Source organism: Phacochoerus africanus, chromosome 4, assembly GCF_016906955.1.
Source record: "Phacochoerus africanus isolate WHEZ1 chromosome 4, ROS_Pafr_v1, whole genome shotgun sequence".
NCBI lineage: Eukaryota > Metazoa > Chordata > Mammalia > Artiodactyla > Suidae > Phacochoerus > Phacochoerus africanus.
In genome coordinates this window covers 149,041,809-149,064,523 of record NC_062547.1, presented here as the reverse complement: position 1 = coordinate 149,064,523, position 22,715 = coordinate 149,041,809, and the positions used below count along the sequence as shown (strand labels likewise).

Here is a 22,715-nt window from a genome sequence, read left to right as displayed (position 1 = left end):
TTTAAAAAAAATCACTTATGTGATGGTGAGGCCATCTAGAAGCTGGTAAGAGCAGGAAGCCAGGGTGAACCTCAGCTGCAAAGGATATGAAGAGATGTACAACCAGAGTCCAGGGACAGGAGTTACCTGGCAAAATCTGGCACAAGTGCAAACCTACCCAGCAGGACCTGGTGGTTCAGACACAGTGCAAGCACTTCCAGAGACTTGTCCCAAGTGGCCAGGGAGAGGAGGTGACACCCTGGCTTCCCCCTTTTCCCACCTCCTGTTCCCTCCCTGGGCCTCCTGGGCTGAATGCAGTCCGAATGTCCACTGACCGGGGGCCTGAGTAAGGCAACGTGTGGGGGCCAGCGTCACATCCCCTGAGGTGGAAGCCTGAGGAATGGATCCCAGCCCAAGCCCAAGCCTGGGCGCAGACCGGGGCCGACATTCTAAGCGGAAGAAACTGGATTCTTCCTGAAGGCGTAAAGGCATTGGCAGCAAAGAGATCTAGTTATCTTCTCAGCGTGGCTGGGGCTGGGGCGCAGGTGAAGAAAAGAATACCGATGAGCCTGGACACATCCGCAAAGGCTGGGGTGGGAAAGTCCTTATACGGACCGTGCCAAGGCGCTTGACGCCTATTTTAGAGGTGGCCCTATAGAGCTGGAATTACGTCTTGGAAAAGGTAATTCTGGAATCGCTGTGCGCGGTAACAGTGGGGAAAGAAAAGAATCATTCAGGTCCCATCTGCCAGAGAATGAGGCAAACTTGGGGGAAGGATCTGTGACGCTCTGGCCGCCCTAACGTAACTACACACCTAACAGAAACTCACCTTCTGGCAGTGGAGACGCCAGGCTACTGAGGCCTGTCGGACCTTAGTCTTGTCAGACAATACTTTGAATATTTGATTTTATTTCCTGTTTTTAAGTTTCTTCATGCTAGGCGAAATATGTCAGGCAGAGAAAGACAAATACCGGAGGATACCACGTATTGGTGGAGTTGGAAAAATACTGTGAAGTCGTGAATACACAAAAAGAAACAGACTCGTATATGCAGTGAACAAACCAGTGGTTACTCGTGGGGAGAGGGGAAGGGGAGGGGGAACATTGGGGTACAGGGTTAATGGATACAACGTGTAGGTACCAAAGAAGCTACCAGGATGTTCTGTACAACACAGGGAATGTGGTCCGCATCTTATCCTAACAGTAAGCGGAGTAGAACCTTTAAAACCTGTGACTCCCTGCGCGGTACACCTGTAACGGATGATACTGCACACCAGCCATATTTCAATTTCAAAATGATTTTAATTTTTTGAGAAGCAGGGGAGAAGGAATGTGAGGACTCTGGAAACACCGTCGGGTGAAGGAGAGCCGAAGAAAAATGTTAGAGACAGGAAGGAGAGAAAGATCCCGTCTCACCGAAATGCGAGCCGTCTCTGTCACAACAGGCAATCTAGAGTCTGCGACCCGAGGAAAAGGGGATCGAGGGAGGCCCCTCTGGACACAGCCCCCCACCCCGACTCCAAATAAACACAGGACAAGCTGAGGTGGGTTCATTGCTCTGCTCATTCTTCCGGGGGTCACTGCACGTTAGGATGGACGGGGCCAGGAGGAGGGCAACGTCAGCTCCCTCCCTCCCTCCTCGGCTCTTGCTTTATTCAGCGTCACACCAAGTATGAGAGAGCCTCCTGAAACCCAAAGGGACAATCGTCACGATAAGAGCACGTCATTAGCACATCTCCAAAAACAGTCACAATCCTACCTCTAAGGACAAGGACACAAAAGCTCTGAGCGATGATGTCCCACCCAGAACCACAGAGCGGGCAGGGCTGACACGTCACACCAGACACAAGCCTCTCTCCTTCCCAGATGCCGCGCTTTCCCTGAGATTCCAGCGCATGCACAGTGTGTATGAGTACAGTCGGCAAGGGGGACAGAGGCTCCTGGAGAAGGAGGCGGGGAGCGGGGGGCCCTTCAGGTGACTCAGTCCCATCCTTCGGGGAGGGAGCCCCAAGCTGCAGTTACCAGCAGTTTCTTCACAGCCTCCGAGGCCTCTGGGCCCAGCTCATCCACACACTTCTTCAGCCCTTCCACCAGGTGCTCAACAGAAATGCCCAGAGTTTTCAGAAGAAGCTTTAATGGGTCCATGAAGGGGAGCACGTTGTCCAGAGGCAAAGGTAAGGCCTTGTCGACAGGAAGGGGCAAACGGTTGAAGAGGAAGGCCATAGCTGCCGAGCAAAAGAGACCCCAAGTCAAATCTCACCACCTCCCACTCTGTCCATCAGCAACTCCATCCCAGCCCCACTCATCTTAACGTCCAATGAAACTTCTGCTTTAGGGCCTGTGCACCTGCTATTGCGTCTGCCTGGAACTCCTCCACCAGAAGGATGCATGTCTGTCTTCCTCGCCTTATATGGTCTCTCCCCAAATGCTGCCTTCTCAGAGCGTGTGTAAGATGGTATCACCTCTCACCTCTGTCTTTTTTACTTTTCTTACCCTTACCTAAAATATTAATTCTTTCTTTCTTTATTTTGCCTTCATCCTCTCACTAGCATGTAGGCTCTGCGAGAATGAGGAATTAGGGTTTTCCTCACTCTGTACCCCATGCCTAGAAGACACCCTGGCACATACGAAGCACTCGAGAGATACTGGTGGTTGGCTGGACAGGCATGGACTTTGCATGTGGCTGTCTCCACAGCCCACAAGTTTGCAACCAAAGGGGAAGGTGCCACAGTGAACCATCACCTGGAGACATGAATGGACCCAACCACAGCCCAAGAAACTGCTCCCACCCAATCCAACTCAAAGCTACAAATACAAGCGTGGACTCTAAGCCAGTTGTTGTGGATATGCTGGTGGAGAAAACAAGCCCTTCCACTGGGAACGCACAGTCTGGTGGACAAAAAGATGTGTATATGCCACAGCACAGCATGTCCTACGTGAATATAATGGACAAAACTCTATGGAAACAAACACCAAAGGAGGGATGATTAAAATCTAACGTGGGAAAACATTGCAGGAATCTTCCCAGAATAGATGCTGCCGGAAGTGTGTCTTGAGGTAAAGCTAGGATCAGAGGGAAAGAAGGGGAGCAGAATTTTTAAAAGGAACAATATTAATTAAGGCACTGACATATACAGATATAGATATAAATATCTGTAGATAGATAGATAGATGTCTTTTTAGGGCCACACCCACGGCATATGGAGGTTCCCAGGCTAGGGGTCCAATCAGAGCTGAAGCCTCCAGCCCACAACACAGCCACAGCAACACAGGATCTGAGGCAGGTCTGTGACCTAAACCACAGATGAAGGCAACACCAGATCCTTAACCCTCTACGCAAGGCCAGGGATTAAACCCACATCCTCATGGATACCAGTTGGGTTCATTAACCACTGAACCATGTGGAATGTTAAGATGAAAGTGCCCATCAGGGTATTGAGGCTTCTGCCAAATTCCAGGGGGTGCGCTGAGGAGGGATAGAGAAGGTAAGGCTGCAACTTGCTTGAGGTCAGATTTTCAAAGCGTTGAACGCCCTAAGAATGAGGTTGAGATTTTTTTTTTCCAAGGGTAAGGGGGAGCTAGACTCCTATATGGGACAACTGCATTTTATATCTTCAGCTTTAGAAAGAGAACTTTTACATAGAAGATATTAGAGAACGGAAAAAAGGCCTATGATACGTATTTTTACAAAATGCATTTGTGCATATATATATAAATACACACGTGCATAAGCACATGTGTGAGACACGTAACCTCCTGCTAGCCAAGACCCTGTCAGTTCTTCATTTTGCTTCATTTTATTTCCCCATTCAAACTATAAAATAGAGCTTGTACTCCTATTTTCCCTCCAAAATTCTCCCTCAGAATGGGGATATTTATTTCCTTCCACCCATCTCTCTACTGCCACCTCTGCCCAGGTGTCTCCAGACACTAGAGAACAACAAAGTAACCAAAAATTGGTGAATTTTTAAATTGGTTCAAGTATTCAAAAAAAAATCATGTGCCAAATTTACACATGTAGGCATGGGCATCACAGTTTCTCATGATTCGTCTCCCTACTTCTTATTTTCAACACTTTGATGAGTCTGGTGAGTTTCTGTTTTCTGAGTGAGCAGGGGTTCTTATGACGGATTTTGCAGGTGCACCCAAAGACACCTTCCCTCCAAACAGAAAGGACCAGTCCCAGTCTCCTCCAAGGAGCCAGCTTCTCTACCCTGTCTAGAAATGGAATTGTTCACTCCTTGGTACTCCCACAGAGCTCATCCGTAGTGTCGATGTGTGTTACAGTAGTCTGCTACTGCAGTGACTCCTGGAGAAGTCTTATCTTCTCTGCCAGACTCTAAGAACCTTTAGAACAATATCTACATCTGATTGAGGTCAGAATCTTCCAGCGCATATCCAGTTCCCAACTGGTTGTAGCTATTCAATAAAATACCCATTGATTGTGTGAACAGATACATGTAGCTATATCTCAAGAGAATCTACACGATAGAAAGAATAACTTTGTTTTGTTTCAGAAGCACAAAAGAAAGAAGATACAAAATCAGATCTTGACTCAAAATTGAGGAAAATTCATGGTAGCCAATATTCAGTAATGAAGGGTGTTTGCTGACCCTCAGTGGGAGCTGGCTAACTTCTCATGCAGGATACACCAGAAACAGTACTTGTATTGGGTTAGCACTTAGAGCTGGGGTGGGGAGAGGGGGGCATCTGAAATCCCCTCCAATCTTTTTTTTTTTTTTGTCTTTTTAGGCACATGGCACATGGAGGTTCCCAGGCTAGGGGTTGAATCAGAGTTGTAGCTGCCAGCCTACACCACAGCCACAGCAACACCAGATCTGATCTGTGTCTATGACTTACACCATAGCTCACAGCAACACCAGATCCCTAACCCACTGAGCAAGGTCAGGGATTGAACCCGTGTCCTCATGGACACTAGTTGGGCTCACTATCCCTGAGCCACGACGGGAACTCTCTTCCAATCTCCTCACTCTATGGCTCTAAACCTCCGCCATAATCGCCCCTGGGTGCCTAGGCTTACTAGCTGTTCTCCTGTTAATGGACAAGTAGAGAAACATCACCTGTTCCCAGGTACTTACCAGAGTAACTGCACATGCCGATGGTCACCAGCAGGAATACAGTGACCAGCTTCATGACACGTTGTTTGTGATCTTTACTTGGAGTTTAGAATTTAACTGGAAACCCCAGGAATCCGAGGGGCCAGTGGTTCCCTTGCCGTCCCAAGTGTGGCACCTGCTTTTGCACACACACATATTTATACACCTACCAAGGACCTGCGTTTCAGTCACTACCACTTGACTCTCCCCAGGCAAGAAAAGCGTGAAGATCGTGTTTCCTCACTAAACAAATTGGAGGGTTTTTTTCCCATTGCCCCTCCTGTTCCCATGAGAAACAAAGCTCTCTCAAGGACCTCTTACACAAGCTCTTACACAGAGGTGCTGGTGGGAAGTGAAGCGCTAACAGCCCTTCTCCTGGAACAACTCTGCAAAGAAGGGAAGGTTTGTTTTGTGATTAAAGGGAGTGGCATTTCTGTTGCTTTCCTCCAGCTTGCAATTCATTTAAAGTTTGGAGAATGCATTTCCTGACAAGCTGCCCCCTGGTAGACGGATCCCCAGGTCCCTTCAGCCTGAAAGAGCACAGACTGGGCTTGATGGCATTGAGTGCCATGTTTCTCAGAATTTACCTCTGCGCCCTCCCTGCTCACACATCTACTATGGCAAGTAGTCTTTTACCTTTTTGACCGTCTCTCACTTATTTGGGGAGCAGCCAGGGTCGTGCCTTCTCTGGGTTCTCCTGTAGAATAATAGGCTCAAGGTCTAAAATCGAAAAGCCTCTTTTAAAACCTGGGATTCAATATTGACCTTTGCGTCATCTTGGATTCGTTATTTTTTATCTATAGTGTTCTTCTCCTCTTCTAAAGTGGGACATTTAGCAGTTCCCTTTGTAGTGCGGCTCACACGAATCCGACCAGAATCCATGAGGATGAGGATTTGATCCCTGGCCTTGCCCAGTGGGTTGGTCAGGGATCCAGCGTTGCCACGAGCTGTGGTGTAGGTCGCAGATGCGGCTTGGATCCTGTGTGATGTGGCTGTGGCGTAGGCCGGCAGCTGTGGCTCCAATTCGACCCATAGCCTGGGAACCTCCATGTGCTAAAAAAAAAAAAGCAAATAAAATAAAATGGGGCATTTAATAGCTAACAGCCAGATAGCCCCAAAGGTGTACGACTCTGTGAGGGAAAAAAAAATTTTTTTACAAGACACCATCTATATAAACAATTTGGGTCATTAAAATATGTGTCTCAGAATCCCTCTGGCAGTCCAATCTCTGGTTATCCCGCAAGGGAAATTCTGTGCTGGCCACAGGATCGACCTGCTTGTAAGGCTGCCTTCGCAGAACCATGGCTCAGCCATGGGGCTCCGGGATGACCCAATTTCTAAGCCCACGTCCTAGAGTTCCCTGGGGTATCTGGTGCAGGAAAGAGAAAGACGGAGCCTTGAAGGGAAGACATGGGGATAAGGTCCAGGTGGGTGCCAGTAGCAGCTCGGGGCTCTCTAACCAGATGACACCGCTGGCCCCAGCCACTCCCACCCCTGAAAAGATCCTCAGAACGTTTTGAGGAAGATACATCAAGGCGTAGTCTCCTTAGGTACGAGGCCAGGGGTTGGGGCCCCAATGAAGGTGTGATGTGGTTATGAGGATTTAATGGGATTCTACAGACACAGGATGTAACTGTACCCAACCAAGATTCATACATCACAATGTCACCTGCTCTTCGTTTCTTTACATGGCTAAGCTGTAACTGCTATTTCTTTATTTTACTGCTACTTTATAATCCGCGTTGTTACTGTCGCACCTACTCCATCCTGCCCCTCTGCCAGAGACAGCTGGGTTTCTCCTGGGAATTATCACCCAGCCAGGGGTGTTGATGCACCAGAACTCTAGCAGGGCCAAGGCTGTGCAGTAAAGTGGTGGTGAGTCGATGCCCTCTTTATTTTTATGTTATGACCTTTTCATGGGATACCAAACCAGTGTGCCCTCATCTCAGCTGGTCTTTCCATTTTGTTCTCAAATCCTCTCCATGCACATTGCCCTACTCCGCTCTGTACAATGGGAAGTTCAGTTTTCCAAACTGTGGTTTCCAGACTTCCTTGCCAACTGCGTTCCGATTTGGATTGGCTAATGAGAGACACTGGGAACAGACTGGAGACAGAGAAAGGGAGAAAGCAGGTACTTCTGCCTCTTTCTGCTCCAGGAGCATCTCCCAGGCTGCTCCCTTCCCCTGGCCGTCCTTCCTGGCCAAGGAGCAGTAGCAGCTTCCTGCATTTTCTAATCTCATGGCTGACTCACCCTTCCCCTGGCTGCTTTAATGTCATTTCTAGCAGCTCGTAAATTATCCTTCAAGGGAGAGTCTTCCTATTTGATCACCTGCTATGGTTTTGAGTTTCTGGCTGAACTCTGACTAATACAGCATAGTCAATAGGGTAGAGATTTTGGTAAAAACAGATCTTTCAGTTTTGAAACATAGCCTCTCTCTCTTACGCAAGTGCCAAGTGCGAGTCCACGAGGGGCTGGACCAAGATCCAAGAGAAACAGAGCAACACACACACCATACAGACACACAGATGCTTCTCCCTTTCAGCCTCTGAAGTGTGTGGTCGTCTGCTGGTCCCAGAAGTGACTTCTCTCCCGGGAAGCTACTCAGACCCCTGTGTTAATAGATTTCTGCTGGGCCTTTCTAGTAGTCAGCCAGACATGCAGTCTTGACCAGAACCTAGCAGTCAACATGGGTAGCTTAGACTAAAGGCTGGAGCATCCTCCATGCAAAATACGGCACACTCTCACAAACACAAATGCCCACATGCTTCACACATGTATGAACGGTAATATGTGCATATGCACAGACACAAATCACACATCACCACCAAGCACTACTATTCTCATTCCTTTGGTACAACAGATATTTACTCAGCGTCTACTCTGTGCCAGGAAGTGTCAGAACTAAGCCTGGGGCAGTAAACCAGGAAAGCAAACTTCTTGCGTTTGTGGAGCTGATAGTGTAATGTGATAAGCTGACAATAAACAGGCAAACAGATAAAGAACTAGTAGTGAGTGCTGTGAACAAGCAAAAAGGGTGTTCTGATTGCAGAGAACAAGAGGATTGGGGTACAGTAGGACATGAAAAGAGACTCAGGCTTGGCTGATCCCCTGTTCTGAGTCCATGTGTTCATGACTTTTTATACCATATGTCTTTTTAATTTTTTTGGAATAGAGTTGACTTACAAAGTTGTGCTAGTTTCAGGTGTAGAGCAAAGTAAATCAGTTATACATATCCCATATTTCTGATGCTTGGACCCCTGTGTTAATAGATTGGACATTTGGGGCCTTGCTGGCCTTGGAGGGACGGCCCCTCCCAGGGCAAGCTGATTCCTAAAGACTACAAGTGACTCACCTGGGACCGCACCTTTCATATGCAAATCAACCAATCCAGAGCCCACGCTGCCAACCCTCTCCTTTGGGAGCCTTTACACTGGGCTGCTGTCCACCTGCCTCAGTCACCCCCCTGGGCCCAGGCCAGGTATCAGACAACTAGGGACAGTCCCTACACTCCAGAGCCCTTGGAAATTATTCAAACTAGCCCATCCGACACCTGCTCACCCTGTCTCCTCATCCTTTGCCGTGGAAACCACTGTAAAGTCTCCTGCCCACCTCCCTCCCCCGGCCCTCCTGAAAAACCCAGCACTTCCCAGGTGTCCCTACTGGCCTTGTGGTGTGACACACCCCTATGCACAGATCTGTGAGTAGAACGCTGTCTTTTCAATGGCAGTCATCTCCTGATCTGTTGACCTGAAGAATAAGAACACTTTTTATTTTAAAACAGCCATCTAGCCTCGTAAGGCTACTAATCCTGTCCTTCTTGGCAGCATGATTATGTGTATGAATGGCTTCTTCCCCAGGACTCATCTGTAAACATCGGGAGGGGCTTTGTCTTGCTCATGTTTGGGTCCTAGTGCAGGGTCCTACACACTTGATAATGTGACTAGGAACCACCAGTCTGTGCCAGGCTGTGTAGGTACTTTGCATGTGGCATCCATTTCATTCACGTAAAACCCCTGATGAGAAGAGCTTTTAACCCATCTCACAAATGAGAAGTCTGAAGCTGGAACAAGGAATTAATACCAAGGCAAGGTCACTTACACAATACATAAAGTGGCCAGAATGTGAGTTCTTTCTCTTCTGATTTTATTTCTTTACCTTTAAACACTTAATTAATATGCTTTTCCAGAGAGTGTTCACTAATAAATGAATTCATGAAGAAAAATGAAAAGGGAAATGAATGCCAGTGTTTCTTAATTTTGGATATCTTTTTTGAATGAGTTTTTGGTGGAGATTAAATTTATAATCCGGAATAGAAATCCAATTAGCTACTTGATGAGTATTTATTGAGCACATCTGGCGCATCTGCCTCTGTGGTCGACCACAGGAACAAAAGCAGGCATGACTCCTGCCTCGTCTTAATTGTATTAAAGAAACTGTCAGGAGCAAGTCAGTAAGTCTTTCTGTCTATGTGAGGAAGAGGATGGTTCTCAAGAAGACAAGTGAATGTAGATGCGAGACACAGATCAGAAAAAGAAAAGAATCAGCCTGAGATTCCATGTCACTCTCTTCCTTCCAGCTGAAAAGGAGACTGTTACTGAGAAGCCACTTTGGAGCCATCAAACCAGAGCTCATTCTCCTTTCTCTTCCACCTGCTACAAGTTGGATGGTCAAAGGGGCCTCAGTGGAAGCCTAAATAAGAAGGGGAAATAGTCTTAACACCTGTCTTGAAAAACAGAAGCATGTAAAAATCCAATGTCACAGGTCCACATAGCAACTTCAAAGAGTTGGGTGACAAGGAAGGAAGGAAGGCAGGAAGGGACAGAGAAAGAGAGAGAGAGAAAGGAAAGAAGAAAGAAAGAATGGCAAAGAAAGAAAGAGAGGAAGGAAAGAAGGAAAAGACAGCAGAAGGAAAGGGAGGAAGGAAGGAAGGAAGGAAAGAAGTAGGAAGGAAAGAAAGAAGTGAGCTCCTGCTTCCTTCCTCATTGATTGAATTCTATTTCATGAAAATCAGTCCACTGTTGCTCAAGGCTCAGTTTAGCCCCTTTCTGGGCACTACAGGGAAACCCAAATGGAACATGAGCCCAGGAGGATGAAACACAGGAAACGGTGGGTAGACCCAGGCTAAACTGAAGCCAAAACTAGGAAGCATCAGAAGGGGAAGAAAGTAATTTGTCCAGACTGGATTTTTCCAAGGAGGTTTCATGACTTCAAATGATTCAAAGATTTGGTTAAGCAGAGACGAGGAGAAATAAAACTAGAATTTGTAATGTTTTATTTTAGAAAACAAGTTGAGTCAAGCAGGTAAGCTAAAAAGAAAGGTGTGTGGAGAGGGCTCGTCCCTCTTTGCCTGGGCACACGGTTGCCCCCCATGCCCAGTGCCGGCCAGGGCGGATTTCCAGCAAATGCTTAGTTTACGATCCATCAGAGAGTCACGTCAGGTGAGTTAGTGAGAGAGTACCTCTGTCCAAAACTCAACTCTGCTGTCTTGATTGAGGAGCAGGAGATCTGGCAAGATGTGATCAACTGTGAGAAACCTGCTCGTGGGGGGTTATAAGCAGATTAGTGTCGGGGAGGCAGGAAGGTGCTTAGTGAGGAAGTCTCTGGCTCAGACGACCACATCCACAGCCCATGTCGATGTCCCGTTAGGGGACTAGAACAGCATCTGCTCTACCTTCCTTCCAGCAAAGATGTCCCCCCCACACCCCCGCCAAGAGGGCAGCTATTCAGTGCCCATCAGGCAGTCTCCTTTTTCCAAGCCCCGCCTTTCAACCGCCCTGTGTAACCATACCACCAGGTAACCCTGCAAGGACCCAGACAGGCCAAGGGTTAACATAGCTTGTCTGAGTCTGGGGACACCTTGTGATGCTCCTGGAACCCAAGGGGACAGGAGGCCTGTGGGAGCTCTATGAGCCATCTCCCCTCTTCCCCCCAATCCTGGGAGGCTGTCATGGGGCAGTTTCTCCTGGTCTCCCAGGTCCTATGAGGCATGGGACTTTCTGCCCTCCCCCTCTTCCCCAGAACAGAGCTGCAAAATCTAGAAAACCAAAGCCACTTAGAAGCAGTCTAGAGTTGGCTCCTAGCAACAGGGAATACCATAACTGGCCTTGGGGTCATCCAGCCCCTTCTGTTTCAATGTCGTCCTTTTTGATACACAGGGCAAAGAGGACAGCGAGCTGACACCTTTTGGCCTAGTCTTCTCCTGGCAGTAAGGTGACAAGCCATCTAAATCTAAAAGTGGCCCTTTGTACCTCTAGCCTCGGCCTCGCCTTCCCATGCATACATGAGCTTGACACCCTTCCAAGAAACAGCCAAACTGCACGTTCACCTTGTGGATGCAACTCCAAGAAGGACACGTTCATGGGGCACTTTGCCAAGTTGCAGGTCCTCACTCAGGGCCTCAGCTATAAATCAGTTCCTCCTCTCCAAGTGTTTACACTGTGACTCTTTGGACCAGAAGTACAGGGCGGGATAGGGCTTTTACTAAGATGAGTGGGCTCCTGGCAAGCCTCATACAAACGTGCGTAGCTGATGATGTTTGCGCAACAGTGTCTCTGGCTTCTCCAGATCTTCCCAGTGCTGAGACCGCTCTTGTGATCCTTGAATGCCCTTATCCTTCTCTTAGGGATCAAGAGCACCGGTCCTGGGGCCAGCCTGCCCGGATTCACATCCTGGTTCCTCCACCAGAGAAGCGGCTTCCGCTCTCTGGGCCTCAGCTTTATCAACTTACAAAACGAGGCTAACGAAGTAATGCGTTAACATATGCAAAATGCTTACAAAAAATACTGCTTCGGATGCGCTTTCAATGTATGCTAGACTCCATCACCGACACCTCTCTCCCTCGCTGCTTCTGGTTTTCCAGCTTCCCAACCACAACTTACAAGCTCGTGAGCACAACCTGGGAAAAATTATTTAATTTTCAGTGAAGCTGTGAGCACCACCTCTCAATAATTTAATTTTCAGTGATACTTGGTGATTTTTATTTACAACTTTCTCCTTAAAGAATTCTATATTTCTTTGCTATCATATTACTTTTTTAGAATTATATTAAAGCAGGATCATTAGGCATTTTAATAATGATGGTATATGTTTAACAAGATATTTGATAGCTGCTTGTCTCCTTGTGACGTTTGCTGGAAACATCGTGAGTTGGTAAAAAAGAATAATATATACATTAAAAAATTTATTTGCCTCAAGGGACTTAGATACTTTTCTGAATAGGAAACTGATTTTCTATTGATAGAAAAGTACATTCTGTAATACAAAAAAAAAAAAAAAAAAAGAAGCCCACATTTCTTTTGGCTTGCTCCATAGAGAGTGGATAATCATTGTCTCTGAAAGATGAATACTGGAGATTTTCTTGGAATTAGGTTTTTAATTGGGGACAGCTTCACACTTACAGAAGAGATTTGAGTACAGTTACAAAGCGTTATTTTTGGACCCATGTGAAAGTGAACTGCTGACCAGTGCTCCGTTGCTCAAGGAATACTGGTTTGTACTATGAGCAAAGACACCTTCCTTCATGAGCATAATCCGCAATTTAACATTGATAAGTTACCTCTGTTTAAGACTTAGACCTCATTCAAACGTCACCCACCGGCAGAAAACTGTCCTTTATAACCAAAGGATGCACCTCAGGATCACGTATTACAATTAGCCATTGTGCCTTTTTAGTCTTCCGCAAGCTGGAAGAATTGCGGTCTTGCCATGACTTTCACGACCGTGACAATTTTGAAGACCACGGGCCAGTTTTTTTTGTAGACTGTTGCTCAATCTGGCTTCATCCGATGTTCCTCCATTGCCAGGTTCTGGTTACGCAAGAAGCCAGGCTGTGTTCTCGGTGAATCCTATCAGCTGGCACGTGATTTGCCATCTTACTGCGATATCATTCATCTTGATGCTTTGATGGAGGGAAGTCTGGCAGACTTCCCTGTGTGCTTGTTCTCCTGTTACTTAACAATTGTTTTGTGGGAAATTACTTCGAAACTGTGTAAACAGCCCCTCCTAAGCAAACATTCAGTTTACTGCTCAACCATCAGAAGGGACGCAAGGCTGCTACTTTGTTAAATGGAGGGCCATCCATTGCTCTAAGGTTGTAGCTGATAACCACACTGTCCCAAATCGTGCCAACAAAACCTTCTGCACGTTGGCCTCTTTGCCTTGTTGGTGTGTCCCTGTCACTTTTTGCCCATTTGCTCACTTTCTGGTCCCACAAGATGATCCAGACTCCTCTTCCATATTCTCTGCCCCAGCCCTGGAATAAACCCTTTCTCTAAGCAGTGACTTTTAGTTCTTTCTAGAAGAAGCATGATATTGTGGAATCATGCAGGCACTCGTTCCTCATTTTGAGCAGCAGACCCGGCTCCAAGGCCCTCGCAGGGGACAGAGCGACGTGGGTAGTAAACACCCTTCTCTCTCTGCAAGGGCTGTGACTCTCTCGCTATCTGGCACCTGCCACCCCAGGGGGTGCCCTTCTTCCTCTCCTTGGGCTCTGACTCCCCACGGCAGGCCAACCCCACGGATGCCCTCACCTGTCCTAGTTAAATCTGTTCTCTGGTGAAAAAGTTGTTCTGATCTTATCCCGTGTTTATGTCTCAGTTTACCAGCTTCATCCACGTACATGGTGGTGAAACAGAAGCGTCCACTGGGGTCAGAGAAGTTTTAATCAACCCACTCTCCTCCATTTTATTCCCATAGCAAATTATCACACCTTTCTCATTTTCAGCTCATTCACCCGTAACGGAAAACCATCTATGAACCATATGTGGTTGTGCATTAATTGACATGGTGAGTATCCAGGTCCTTGGTTTACACGTGGCTGTTACAATAAAGAAAACCATGGTTATCATGCCATCAAACGTAGAAAAATATCAGGCTCCTTCCTTGACTGTCATCCCTGATGCCTTGATTGTCTTGAGAAACAACACATAGAACTAATTCCAAGAGCCTTTTTTTTTTTTTTAAACATCAATATGAGCAAAAAGTTTTATGGTCTCAGAAATCATTTAAATTCCACAGGCTATGAAAATACAGCTGTAAAAATCTACCAGAATGATATAAATGTGGTATATCAAAATCAAAGAAGAAAGAAATTTCATTTTATTCTCGGTAACTAATCAGAGTCAACATACTTAGATCTGAATCCAAAACTTTGAAGCCATTTGCCCTCTGGACCTGTCCGTTATTTAAGGCTGCATAACAAATTACTCCAAAACTTAGTGGCTTGAAACAACCACAGTTGAGTATTCTCGTAATTCTTTGAAACGACGGCATTCTTCTGCTGTCTCTTCACCAGGGCGCTGGGATGGCTGGAGACACAAAACACTCCCATGTGTAGCTGGCTTTGACCAGGAGCTCAGTGGCGGGCTGTCTGCAGGAGGTCTCTGTTGTCCCTAAGTTCAAGCACGTGTTTTCCAAGATGTGAAAATTGCCACTGAACATGTCCTAATGGTTTGCCTCAAAAGATACATAGTAACTTTTATGCTACATTCTATTTTTCCAACCATATCATTGCACTAGTCCAGATCTGAGGGGAGAGAAAACACACTCTACTTCTTACTTATTGGCGGGAGGAGTTCCAAAGACTACGAGCCCATATTTCATCCACAACAAGCCCACGTTATGAGGAGTGTCTAGCTTTTATAACATCATAGGAGAGACAATTAATGACTATGGCAACATCAGCCTAGACATAAGGTGAATCAGAGAGACCGTAAAATATTGTTCGAATACTTGGGGGACCTATCACAATGAAAGGGGAACAGACTTAGATATAGGATAGAATTTGAGAATTCTTTTGGAATGTGATTAGAAATTACAAGAATGTACAGTTTAATGACCTTGTATTGAAACCTACAAAGAGAGGTTAGCCAATGTCATATTTATTATAGGAAGGTTCTTATCATAGACGAGGGGATGGATTATTTCCTCTTTATTACCCTTTTCAATTCTACAGTCATAGATTCCAACAGCTTTCTTAACCTGAAGCTTAACTCAGTAAGAAAGTGCTTGAGGGTGCAATAAACCACTTTAAAATTAGTGAAGCTTCCTCATTATCATTTCTAAGACCCCATCACAAGCACAAATCTCCAACTTCGTAAACGTTGACGCACAAATTACTTTTCCCCATGCGTCTCAATTTTTTTAAGGTTTTGACTATCAAATTAGTAAAACTAATTTAAAGGTAAAAGCAAAACTGCTTGATGCCAAACACCAATTTAAATTCTTAAGATATTTCTTTTTGAAATATTTACAATAACTCATCAGGCCTCACCAATATTTAAAAGAATAACAGGTCCTGAGATCTGGGGCTTTCAGTTGAGAAGCTGAATTAGATTATGTCTGATATGCTGCTCTGCTCTAGAAGCCCCATAACTGTCTATTTCATTTCTTTCAGGGAGGAGTAAGTTCAAACCATTGGAAAACAAGAGGGTTTGTGAAATTTGATGTTGAGCACAAATCGGTGTTCGAAATGGTTCACAAGTGCCCCCTTGCGGCCAGTTCTGAGACTGTACAAAGTGAAAAATAGACAGGTGAGTGAATACCTTCTTTATGGCAGGCTGGGTGCCAGAAGACAATAATGAGTCTTGAAAGGGAGGGTAGGGAAATTATTGTTTTTGTTTTTTGTCTTACTTTCCCAATGATAAGCCAGCTAAGAGGAATACTATCTCAAAAGGAGCAGGTTTGGAAACTATTACAGTGGATTTGGAGATATATCTGGGTATTTATATACGGGGGGGGGGGGGGAGTGCACAGAGAGATAGCACAGGAGGCTAAGTGACTAATGTCCCTGGAAGCTGTGAAGACCTCTAATCCTCAGAGACTCTCACAGCATCCCTAAATATTTAGCAGTGCAGGGAGACACTTTCAGGATCTTTCTGTCACGCCAGACCTGGATAAATTAAGGCAGTCTGATGAGCACAGCCCGAGTGAATATTCAATCCTTTCTGCCTCCTTCAGTCCACAGGTTCTAAATCCAAGACACTGTCGTCAGCAAGAGTAGAAGTCTCTGAGAAACGGTTCCACACCTCTGGAGCTTCACAGCCACGGCTCTGTTCTCACAAGACGGAAAAGGCTCAACAGATGAAAAAATCAACAACTCTTCCTGGATCCGCATGACACATGCGACCACGGGGCAAACTGCTGCCCTGGGAGAAAGCCGGGCGATTGATTACGGGGAGTCAGAGCCGACCAGCGCAGACTCAGGACTGGAAGCCACTGGGAACTGGCGCTGGGGTAGGAAGACCCGAACCACAGTCGACAGACGACTGGAGCTCAGTGTGGACGACGCTGGGCGCTAAAAACTCCAGAGGGACTCGGTGATGGCGGAGGGAAGGGCCAATAGTGGGCGATTTCCCCCCAGACACTCAACAGGATCCCAGAGTAAAGACCAGGGGAATTGACTGGGCTTCTGGCGCAGGAAGAGGAAAAGGCATCAATCTGAAACATAGCAGCCCACTCTATTCTTAACAAGGCCTGCCCTCAGGGAAGGCTAGTTAACCAGCACCTAACCAGCTGGAGTAGCATCAGAGCCAAACTCTCCCAGGTAGGGAGACACCCAGCCCTGGCCCACTCCAGCCATCCTGTCCCTCCTAAGTGGGGAGAGAACAACTGAGAAAGACATGTGACATTCACAGTCCAGCAAGGCACAGGTTCACTAAGGCTGGGGCCAAATCTTAAGACTGTAGGATACTTTCCCTCCCCCAAAACCTCACCAGCACATTGGTAAGGGGCTATGCACAGCAGTTTCTTTTCCCAGTATATCATATCAGCTATTAAAAAAAAAAATGTAAGGCAGGCCCAAAAGCAATAGACACAATCTGAAGAGACAGTGAGAGTGAGTATCAGACTTAGACAGGGCAGGGGTGCTGGAATGATCAGACCAGGAATTTAAAACAAAATCGATTAACATGCTCAGGGAGCTTTGGATAGAGTAGCACGTAAGAACATGAATGTAAGCAGAGAGACAGAAATCAGAACCAAATACTCGAAAGAAAAACAAACAGGAAGTTCCCCGGTGGCACCGTGGTTTAAGGATCTGATGTTGCTGCAGCTGTGTCTGATCCCTGGCCCAGGAACTTCCTCATGCCACGTGAGCTGCCAAAAAACAAACAAACAAACAGTGTCACAGACAGAAGGAGGCCTTTGATGAGCTTACGAGGCCTGGACATGACTGAGGAAAGAGCCTTTGAGGGCGAGGATATAACAGTACAACCCTCGAAAACTGAACATGGAAGAGAACAAAGACTGAAAGAAACAACACAGAATGTCTAAGGACGTCAGGACAACTAAAACAGGTGCCTGGGAATGCCAGAAGAAGAAAGAGAAAGAAACAGAAGAAATGTGTGAAACAATACTGACTGGGCATGTCCCCAAATTATTTTCAGACACCAAACCACAGATCCAGAAAGGTCCAATAACACCAAGCAGGGTGACAGGCAAAGAACAATACTCAGGTGCATCCTTCCCAAATTACCAAAAATCAAAGGCAAAGGAAAAATTCTGAAAGAAGCCAGAACAAAAAAACCACCTTACTCAGAGAATAACAAAGATAAAAATTAGATTCAACTTCTCAAAAACTACACAAGCAGGAAGAATGGACTGGACCATTTAAAGAGTTGAGAGAAAAAAACACATCAACCTAGAATTCTGTCATCTGTGAAATTTTCCTTCGTGCGTGACTTTTTTCCTTCACAAAGACTCTCAGACAAACAAAAGTTGAGAGCATTTGTGGCCAGTGGACATGCCTTGCAAGACATGTTTTTAAACAGTTCCTTAGAGAGAAAGAAAATAAAGTCAAAAACTTGGATGTACGTAGAGTAAGGAAAAGCATCAAAGAAGGAATGGGTGCAAGTAAAAAAAAAATTCATTTAGTTTTGTTCTTAATCACCTAACAAATAACAGTTTGCTCAAAATAATAATAGCAACAATGTATTTAATTATGTATGCTTATATATGTACTGCACGTATTTATTTATGTATGCTTATGTACATACACTTATTTATGCTTATATATAAGTGGAATGAATGACAGCAATGATGCAAAAGATAGGAGCAAGTAATTAGGATTATTTTATTATTATAAGGTTATTAAAATAACATTATTCTACCCAAGAAGTGGTATAAAGGTTATTTAAAAGTGGACTTAGTCATAAATGTATATTGCAAACTCTAAAGGACCACTAAAAAAGATTTAAAAAGTATTACTGATATGCTTAGAAAACGGAATCATATAAAATGCTCAATTAAAACCCCGAAAGGCAGAAAGAGGGTGGAAGAACAAAGAGAAACGGAGAGAAAATAGTAATGAACCTGGTAGCTATGAATCCAACTATATCAATAATCACTCTGAGTGTCGGTGGCCTCAGTGCACCAACTACAGGCCACAGATCGTCGTGGTGGATCCAAAACATGACTGAATTACATCCTGTTCGCCAAAACCCTCTTTAAATATAAAGATGTTTGGAGTTCCCATCGTGGCGCAGTGGTTAACGAATCCGACTAGGAACCACGAGGTTGCGGGTTCGGTCCCTGCCCTCGCTCAGTGGGTTACCGATCCGGCGTTGCCGTGAGCTGTGGTGTAGGTTGCAGACGCGGCTCGGATCCCGCGTTGCTGTGGCTCTGGCGTAGGCCGGCGGCTGCAGCTCCGATTCGACCCCTAGCCTGGGAACCTCCGTATGCCGCGGGAGCGGCCCAAGAAATAGCAACAACAACAACAACAACAAAAAGACAAAAGACATAAATAAATAAATAAATAAATAAATAAATAAATAAATAAATAAATAAATAAAAGATGTTTGTAAATTAAAACTAAGTGAGTGGGGGGATATGTCCCATGTTAGCACGAATCAAAAGAAAGCAGAGTAGCTATATTTATTTTAGACCAAAAAGAAGACATGAACAAGTCCTAATATGTGTGTCCCTGACCACAGAGCCTCAAACCCTGTGGTGCAAAGATTGACAGACTTTCAAGGAGAAATAGATGACTCCACCATCGTAGTTGGAGAATCCAACACCCTATTCTCAGAAAGGGACAGACGCAGCAGGCGGAAAGTCAGCAAGGGCAGAGTGGAACCTAGCAACACAGTCAGTCAACTGGACGTAACTGACAGTGATGGGCTACCTCATCCAACAAGAGCAGAAAATATATTTTTTCTCAAGCTCACACGGCATGTTCAGTAAGACTGCACCCTGGGCCATAAAACACATTTACAAATTTAACAGAAATCATACAACGTCTGTTCTCAGACCACGATGGAATTAAGCTGGAATTCGATGTCAGAAATATAACTGGGCAAAAGCTTTTCAGTTTGATGAGGTCCCATGGGTTTATGTTTGCTCTAATTTCTATTGCTTTGGGAGACTGACCTGAGAAAATATTCATGATGTTGATGTCAGAGAGTGTTTTGCCTATGTTTTCTTCTAGGAGTTTGATGGTATCCTGTCGTATATTTAAGTTTTTCAGCCATTTGGAGTTTATTTTTGTGCGTGGTGTGAGGGTGTGTTCTAGTTTCATTGCTTTGCATGCAGCTGTCCAGGTTTCCCAGCAATGCTTGCTGAATAGACTTTCTTTTTCCCAGTTTATGTTCTTGCCTCCCTGGTCAAAGATTAACTGACCATAGGTGTCAGGGTTTATGTCCAGGTTCTCTATTCTGTTCCATTGGTCTGTCTGTCTGTTTTGATACCAGTACCACACTGTTTTGATGACTGTGGCTTTGTAGTATTTCTTGAAGTCTGGGATAGTTATGCCTCCTGCTTGGTTTTTGTTTCTCAGGATTGCTTTGGCGATTCTGGGTCTTTTGTGGTTCCATATAAATGTTTGGATTGTTTGTTCTAGTTCTGTGAAAAATGTCATGGGTCATTTGATAGGGATTGCATTGAATCTGTAGATTGCTTTGGGTAGTATGGCCATTTTTACAATATTGATTTTCCCAATCCAGGAACATGGAATATCTTTCCATTTCTTTACATCTTCTTTGATTTCTTTGATTAAAGTTTTATAGTTCTCGGCATATAGGTCCTTTACCTCCTTGGTCAGGTGTATTCCGAGGTATTTGATTTTGTGAGGTGCACTTTTAAAAGGTATCGTATTTTTGTGTTCCTTTTCTAATATTTCATTGCTGGTATACAGAAATGCAACTGACTTCTGAATGTTCATCTTATAGCCTGCTACTTTGCTGAATTTATGAATCAGTTCAAGTAGTTTTGGGGTTGAGTCCTTAGGGTTTTCTATGTATAGTATCATGTCATCTGCATACAGTGACAGTTTGATCTCTTCTCTTCCTATATGGATGCCTTTTATTTCTTTGGTTTGTCTAATTGCTGTGGCTAGGACTTCCAAAACTATGTTGAAGAGCAGTGGTGAGAGTGGGCATCCCTGTCTTGTTCCAGATTTGAGTGAGAAGGCTTTCAGTTTTTCCCCATTGAGGATTATATTTGCCGTGGGTTTATCATAAATGGCTTTGATTATATTCAGGAATGTTCCCTCTATACCCACTTTGGCGAGGGTCTTGATCATGAATGGATGTTGGACTTTGTCAAAGGAAACCAAAAAGAAAACAAAAAGACAACTTACAGAATGGGAGAAGATAGTTTCAAATGATGCAACCTACAAGGGCTTAATCTCTAGAATATATAAACAACTTAACCCAACAGCAAAAAAGCCAATCAATCAATGGAAAAATGGGCAAAAGACCTGAATAGACATTTCTCCAAAGAAGATATACAGATGGCCAGCAAACACATGAAAAAATGCTCAACATCACTGATTATAAGAAAAATGCAAATCAAAACTGCCATGAGATACCACCTCACACCAGTCAGAATGGCCATCATTAATAAATCCACAAATAACAAGTGCTGGAGGGGCTGTGGAGAAAAGGGAACCCTCCTACACTGTTGGTGGGAATGTCAACTGGTACAGCCACTATGGAGAACAGTTTGGAGATACCTTAGAAATCTATACATAGAACTTCCATATGACCCTGCAATCCCACTCTTGGGCATCTATCCGGACAAAACTCTACTTAGAAGAGACACATGCACCCGCAGGTTCATTGCAGCACTATTCACAATAGCCAAGACATGGAAACAACCCAAATGTCCATTGACAGAGGATTGGATTCGGAAGATGTGGTACATATACACAATGGAATACTACTCAGCCACAAAAAAGAATGACATCATGCCATTTGCAGCAACATGGATGGAGCTAGAGAATCTCATACTGAGTGAAATGAGCCAGAAAGACAAAGACAAATACCATATGATATCACTTATAACTGGAATCTAATATCCAGCACAAATGAACATCTCCTCAGAAAAGAAAATCATGGACTTGGAGAAGAGACTTGTGGCTGCCTGATGGGAGGGGGAGGGAATGGGAGGGATCGGGAGCTTGGGCTTATCAGACACAACTTAGAATAGATTTACAAGGAGATCCTGCTGAATAGCATTGAGAACTTTGTCTAGATACTCATGTTGCAACAGAACAAAGGGTGGGGGAAAAAATGTAATTGTAATGTATACATGTAAGGATAACTTGATCCCCTTGCTGTACAATGGGAAAATAAAAAAAGCAACAACAACAACAACAACAAGAAATATAACTGGAAAATCTCTGTATATACTTCGAAATAAAGCAGGAGTCAAGGAAGAAATCTCAGAATCTAAAAACACTTAGATGTAAATGAAAACAAAAAAGCATCAAAATTTGTGTAGTGCAGCAAAAAGCAGTGCAGAGAAAGAAATATGTAGTATTGTATGTGTATATTAGAAAAGAAACTTTTAAAATTAATAATCGGAATATCTGCCACAGAAAACTAGAAAAAATAAAAAGAGCAAATTGAATTCAAAGTAAGCAGAAGAAAAAAAAGAAAAATGAGAGCATAAATCAATGAAATTGAAAAAAGGAAGTCCTATAATGGGACTTTTTATAAAAATCATTTTAAAAATAAATAAATTTTAAAAATGTAAGTCAATGGAGAAAATCAATAAAACAAAAACCCGGTTCTCTGAAAAGATCGATAACATTGATAAACCTCTATATGGGCTAACTAAGAAAAAAGAACAAAGGCACAAATTACTAACCAGAAATAAATGTGTGGGCATCACTACAGATCCATGAAAATTAAAAGAATAATAAAGAAATACTATGAATAACCCTATACCCACAAATTAGATCATTTAAAAGAAATGAACCACTTCCTTGAAAGCCACAATAGGTCAAAACACACAGGAAGAAAGAGATAAACAGAATATGCCTGTATCTGCTAAAGAAAGTGAGCCACTAGTCCAATAAGCTTCCAAAACAGAAAGTACCAGGCCCAGAAATATTCCCTGGTGATTTATATCCAACATTTAAGGAAGAAAGTGTATCAATTCTCTACAATCTTTTTCAGAGGATAGAAACAGACAGAATACTTTCTAGCTCATTGTACAAGGGCAAAATTACCCTAATACCGAAATGAAACAAATATATCACACGTAAAGAAAATAGACCAATATGTCTTGTGAAAACAGATGCAAGAATCTTCAACAAATTATTGGCAAATCAAATCCACAAAAAAGTATAAAAAGCCATGCAGGATTTATCCCAGATATGCAAACCTCTTTCAACATTTG

At 44.3% G+C, this 22,715-nt stretch overlaps 1 protein-coding gene across 1 annotated transcript; it reads right to left on the bottom strand.

Annotated features, from left to right (window-relative positions):
• Positions 1-1,478: 1,478 nt before the first annotated feature.
• On the bottom strand, positions 1,479-5,216 carry SCGB3A2 (secretoglobin family 3A member 2). Its single transcript, XM_047774509.1, has 3 exons — positions 5,078-5,216; positions 2,001-2,203; positions 1,479-1,663 (listed from the first exon to the last, which is right to left on the bottom strand). Exons 1-3 carry the CDS (start codon positions 5,130-5,132, stop codon positions 1,640-1,642), a joined length of 282 nt encoding a protein of 93 aa, XP_047630465.1. The 5' UTR covers positions 5,133-5,216; the 3' UTR covers positions 1,479-1,639.
• Positions 5,217-22,715: the final 17,499 nt, after the last annotated feature.

Excerpts from the sequence above, each read along its gene's own strand:
- SCGB3A2 (XM_047774509.1), bottom strand. The coding sequence starts at position 5,132 with ATGAAGCTGGTCACTGTATTCCTGCTGGTGACCATCGGCATGTGCAGT. Across the intron at positions 2,204-5,077 it reads CGGCATGTGCAGTTACTCTG|CTATGGCCTTCCTCTTCAAC; the intron begins GTAAGTACCTGG and ends TTTGCTCGGCAG. Across the intron at positions 1,664-2,000 it reads AGGCTGTGAAGAAACTGCTG|GAGGCTCTCTCATACTTGGT; the intron begins GTAACTGCAGCT and ends TTTGGGTTTCAG.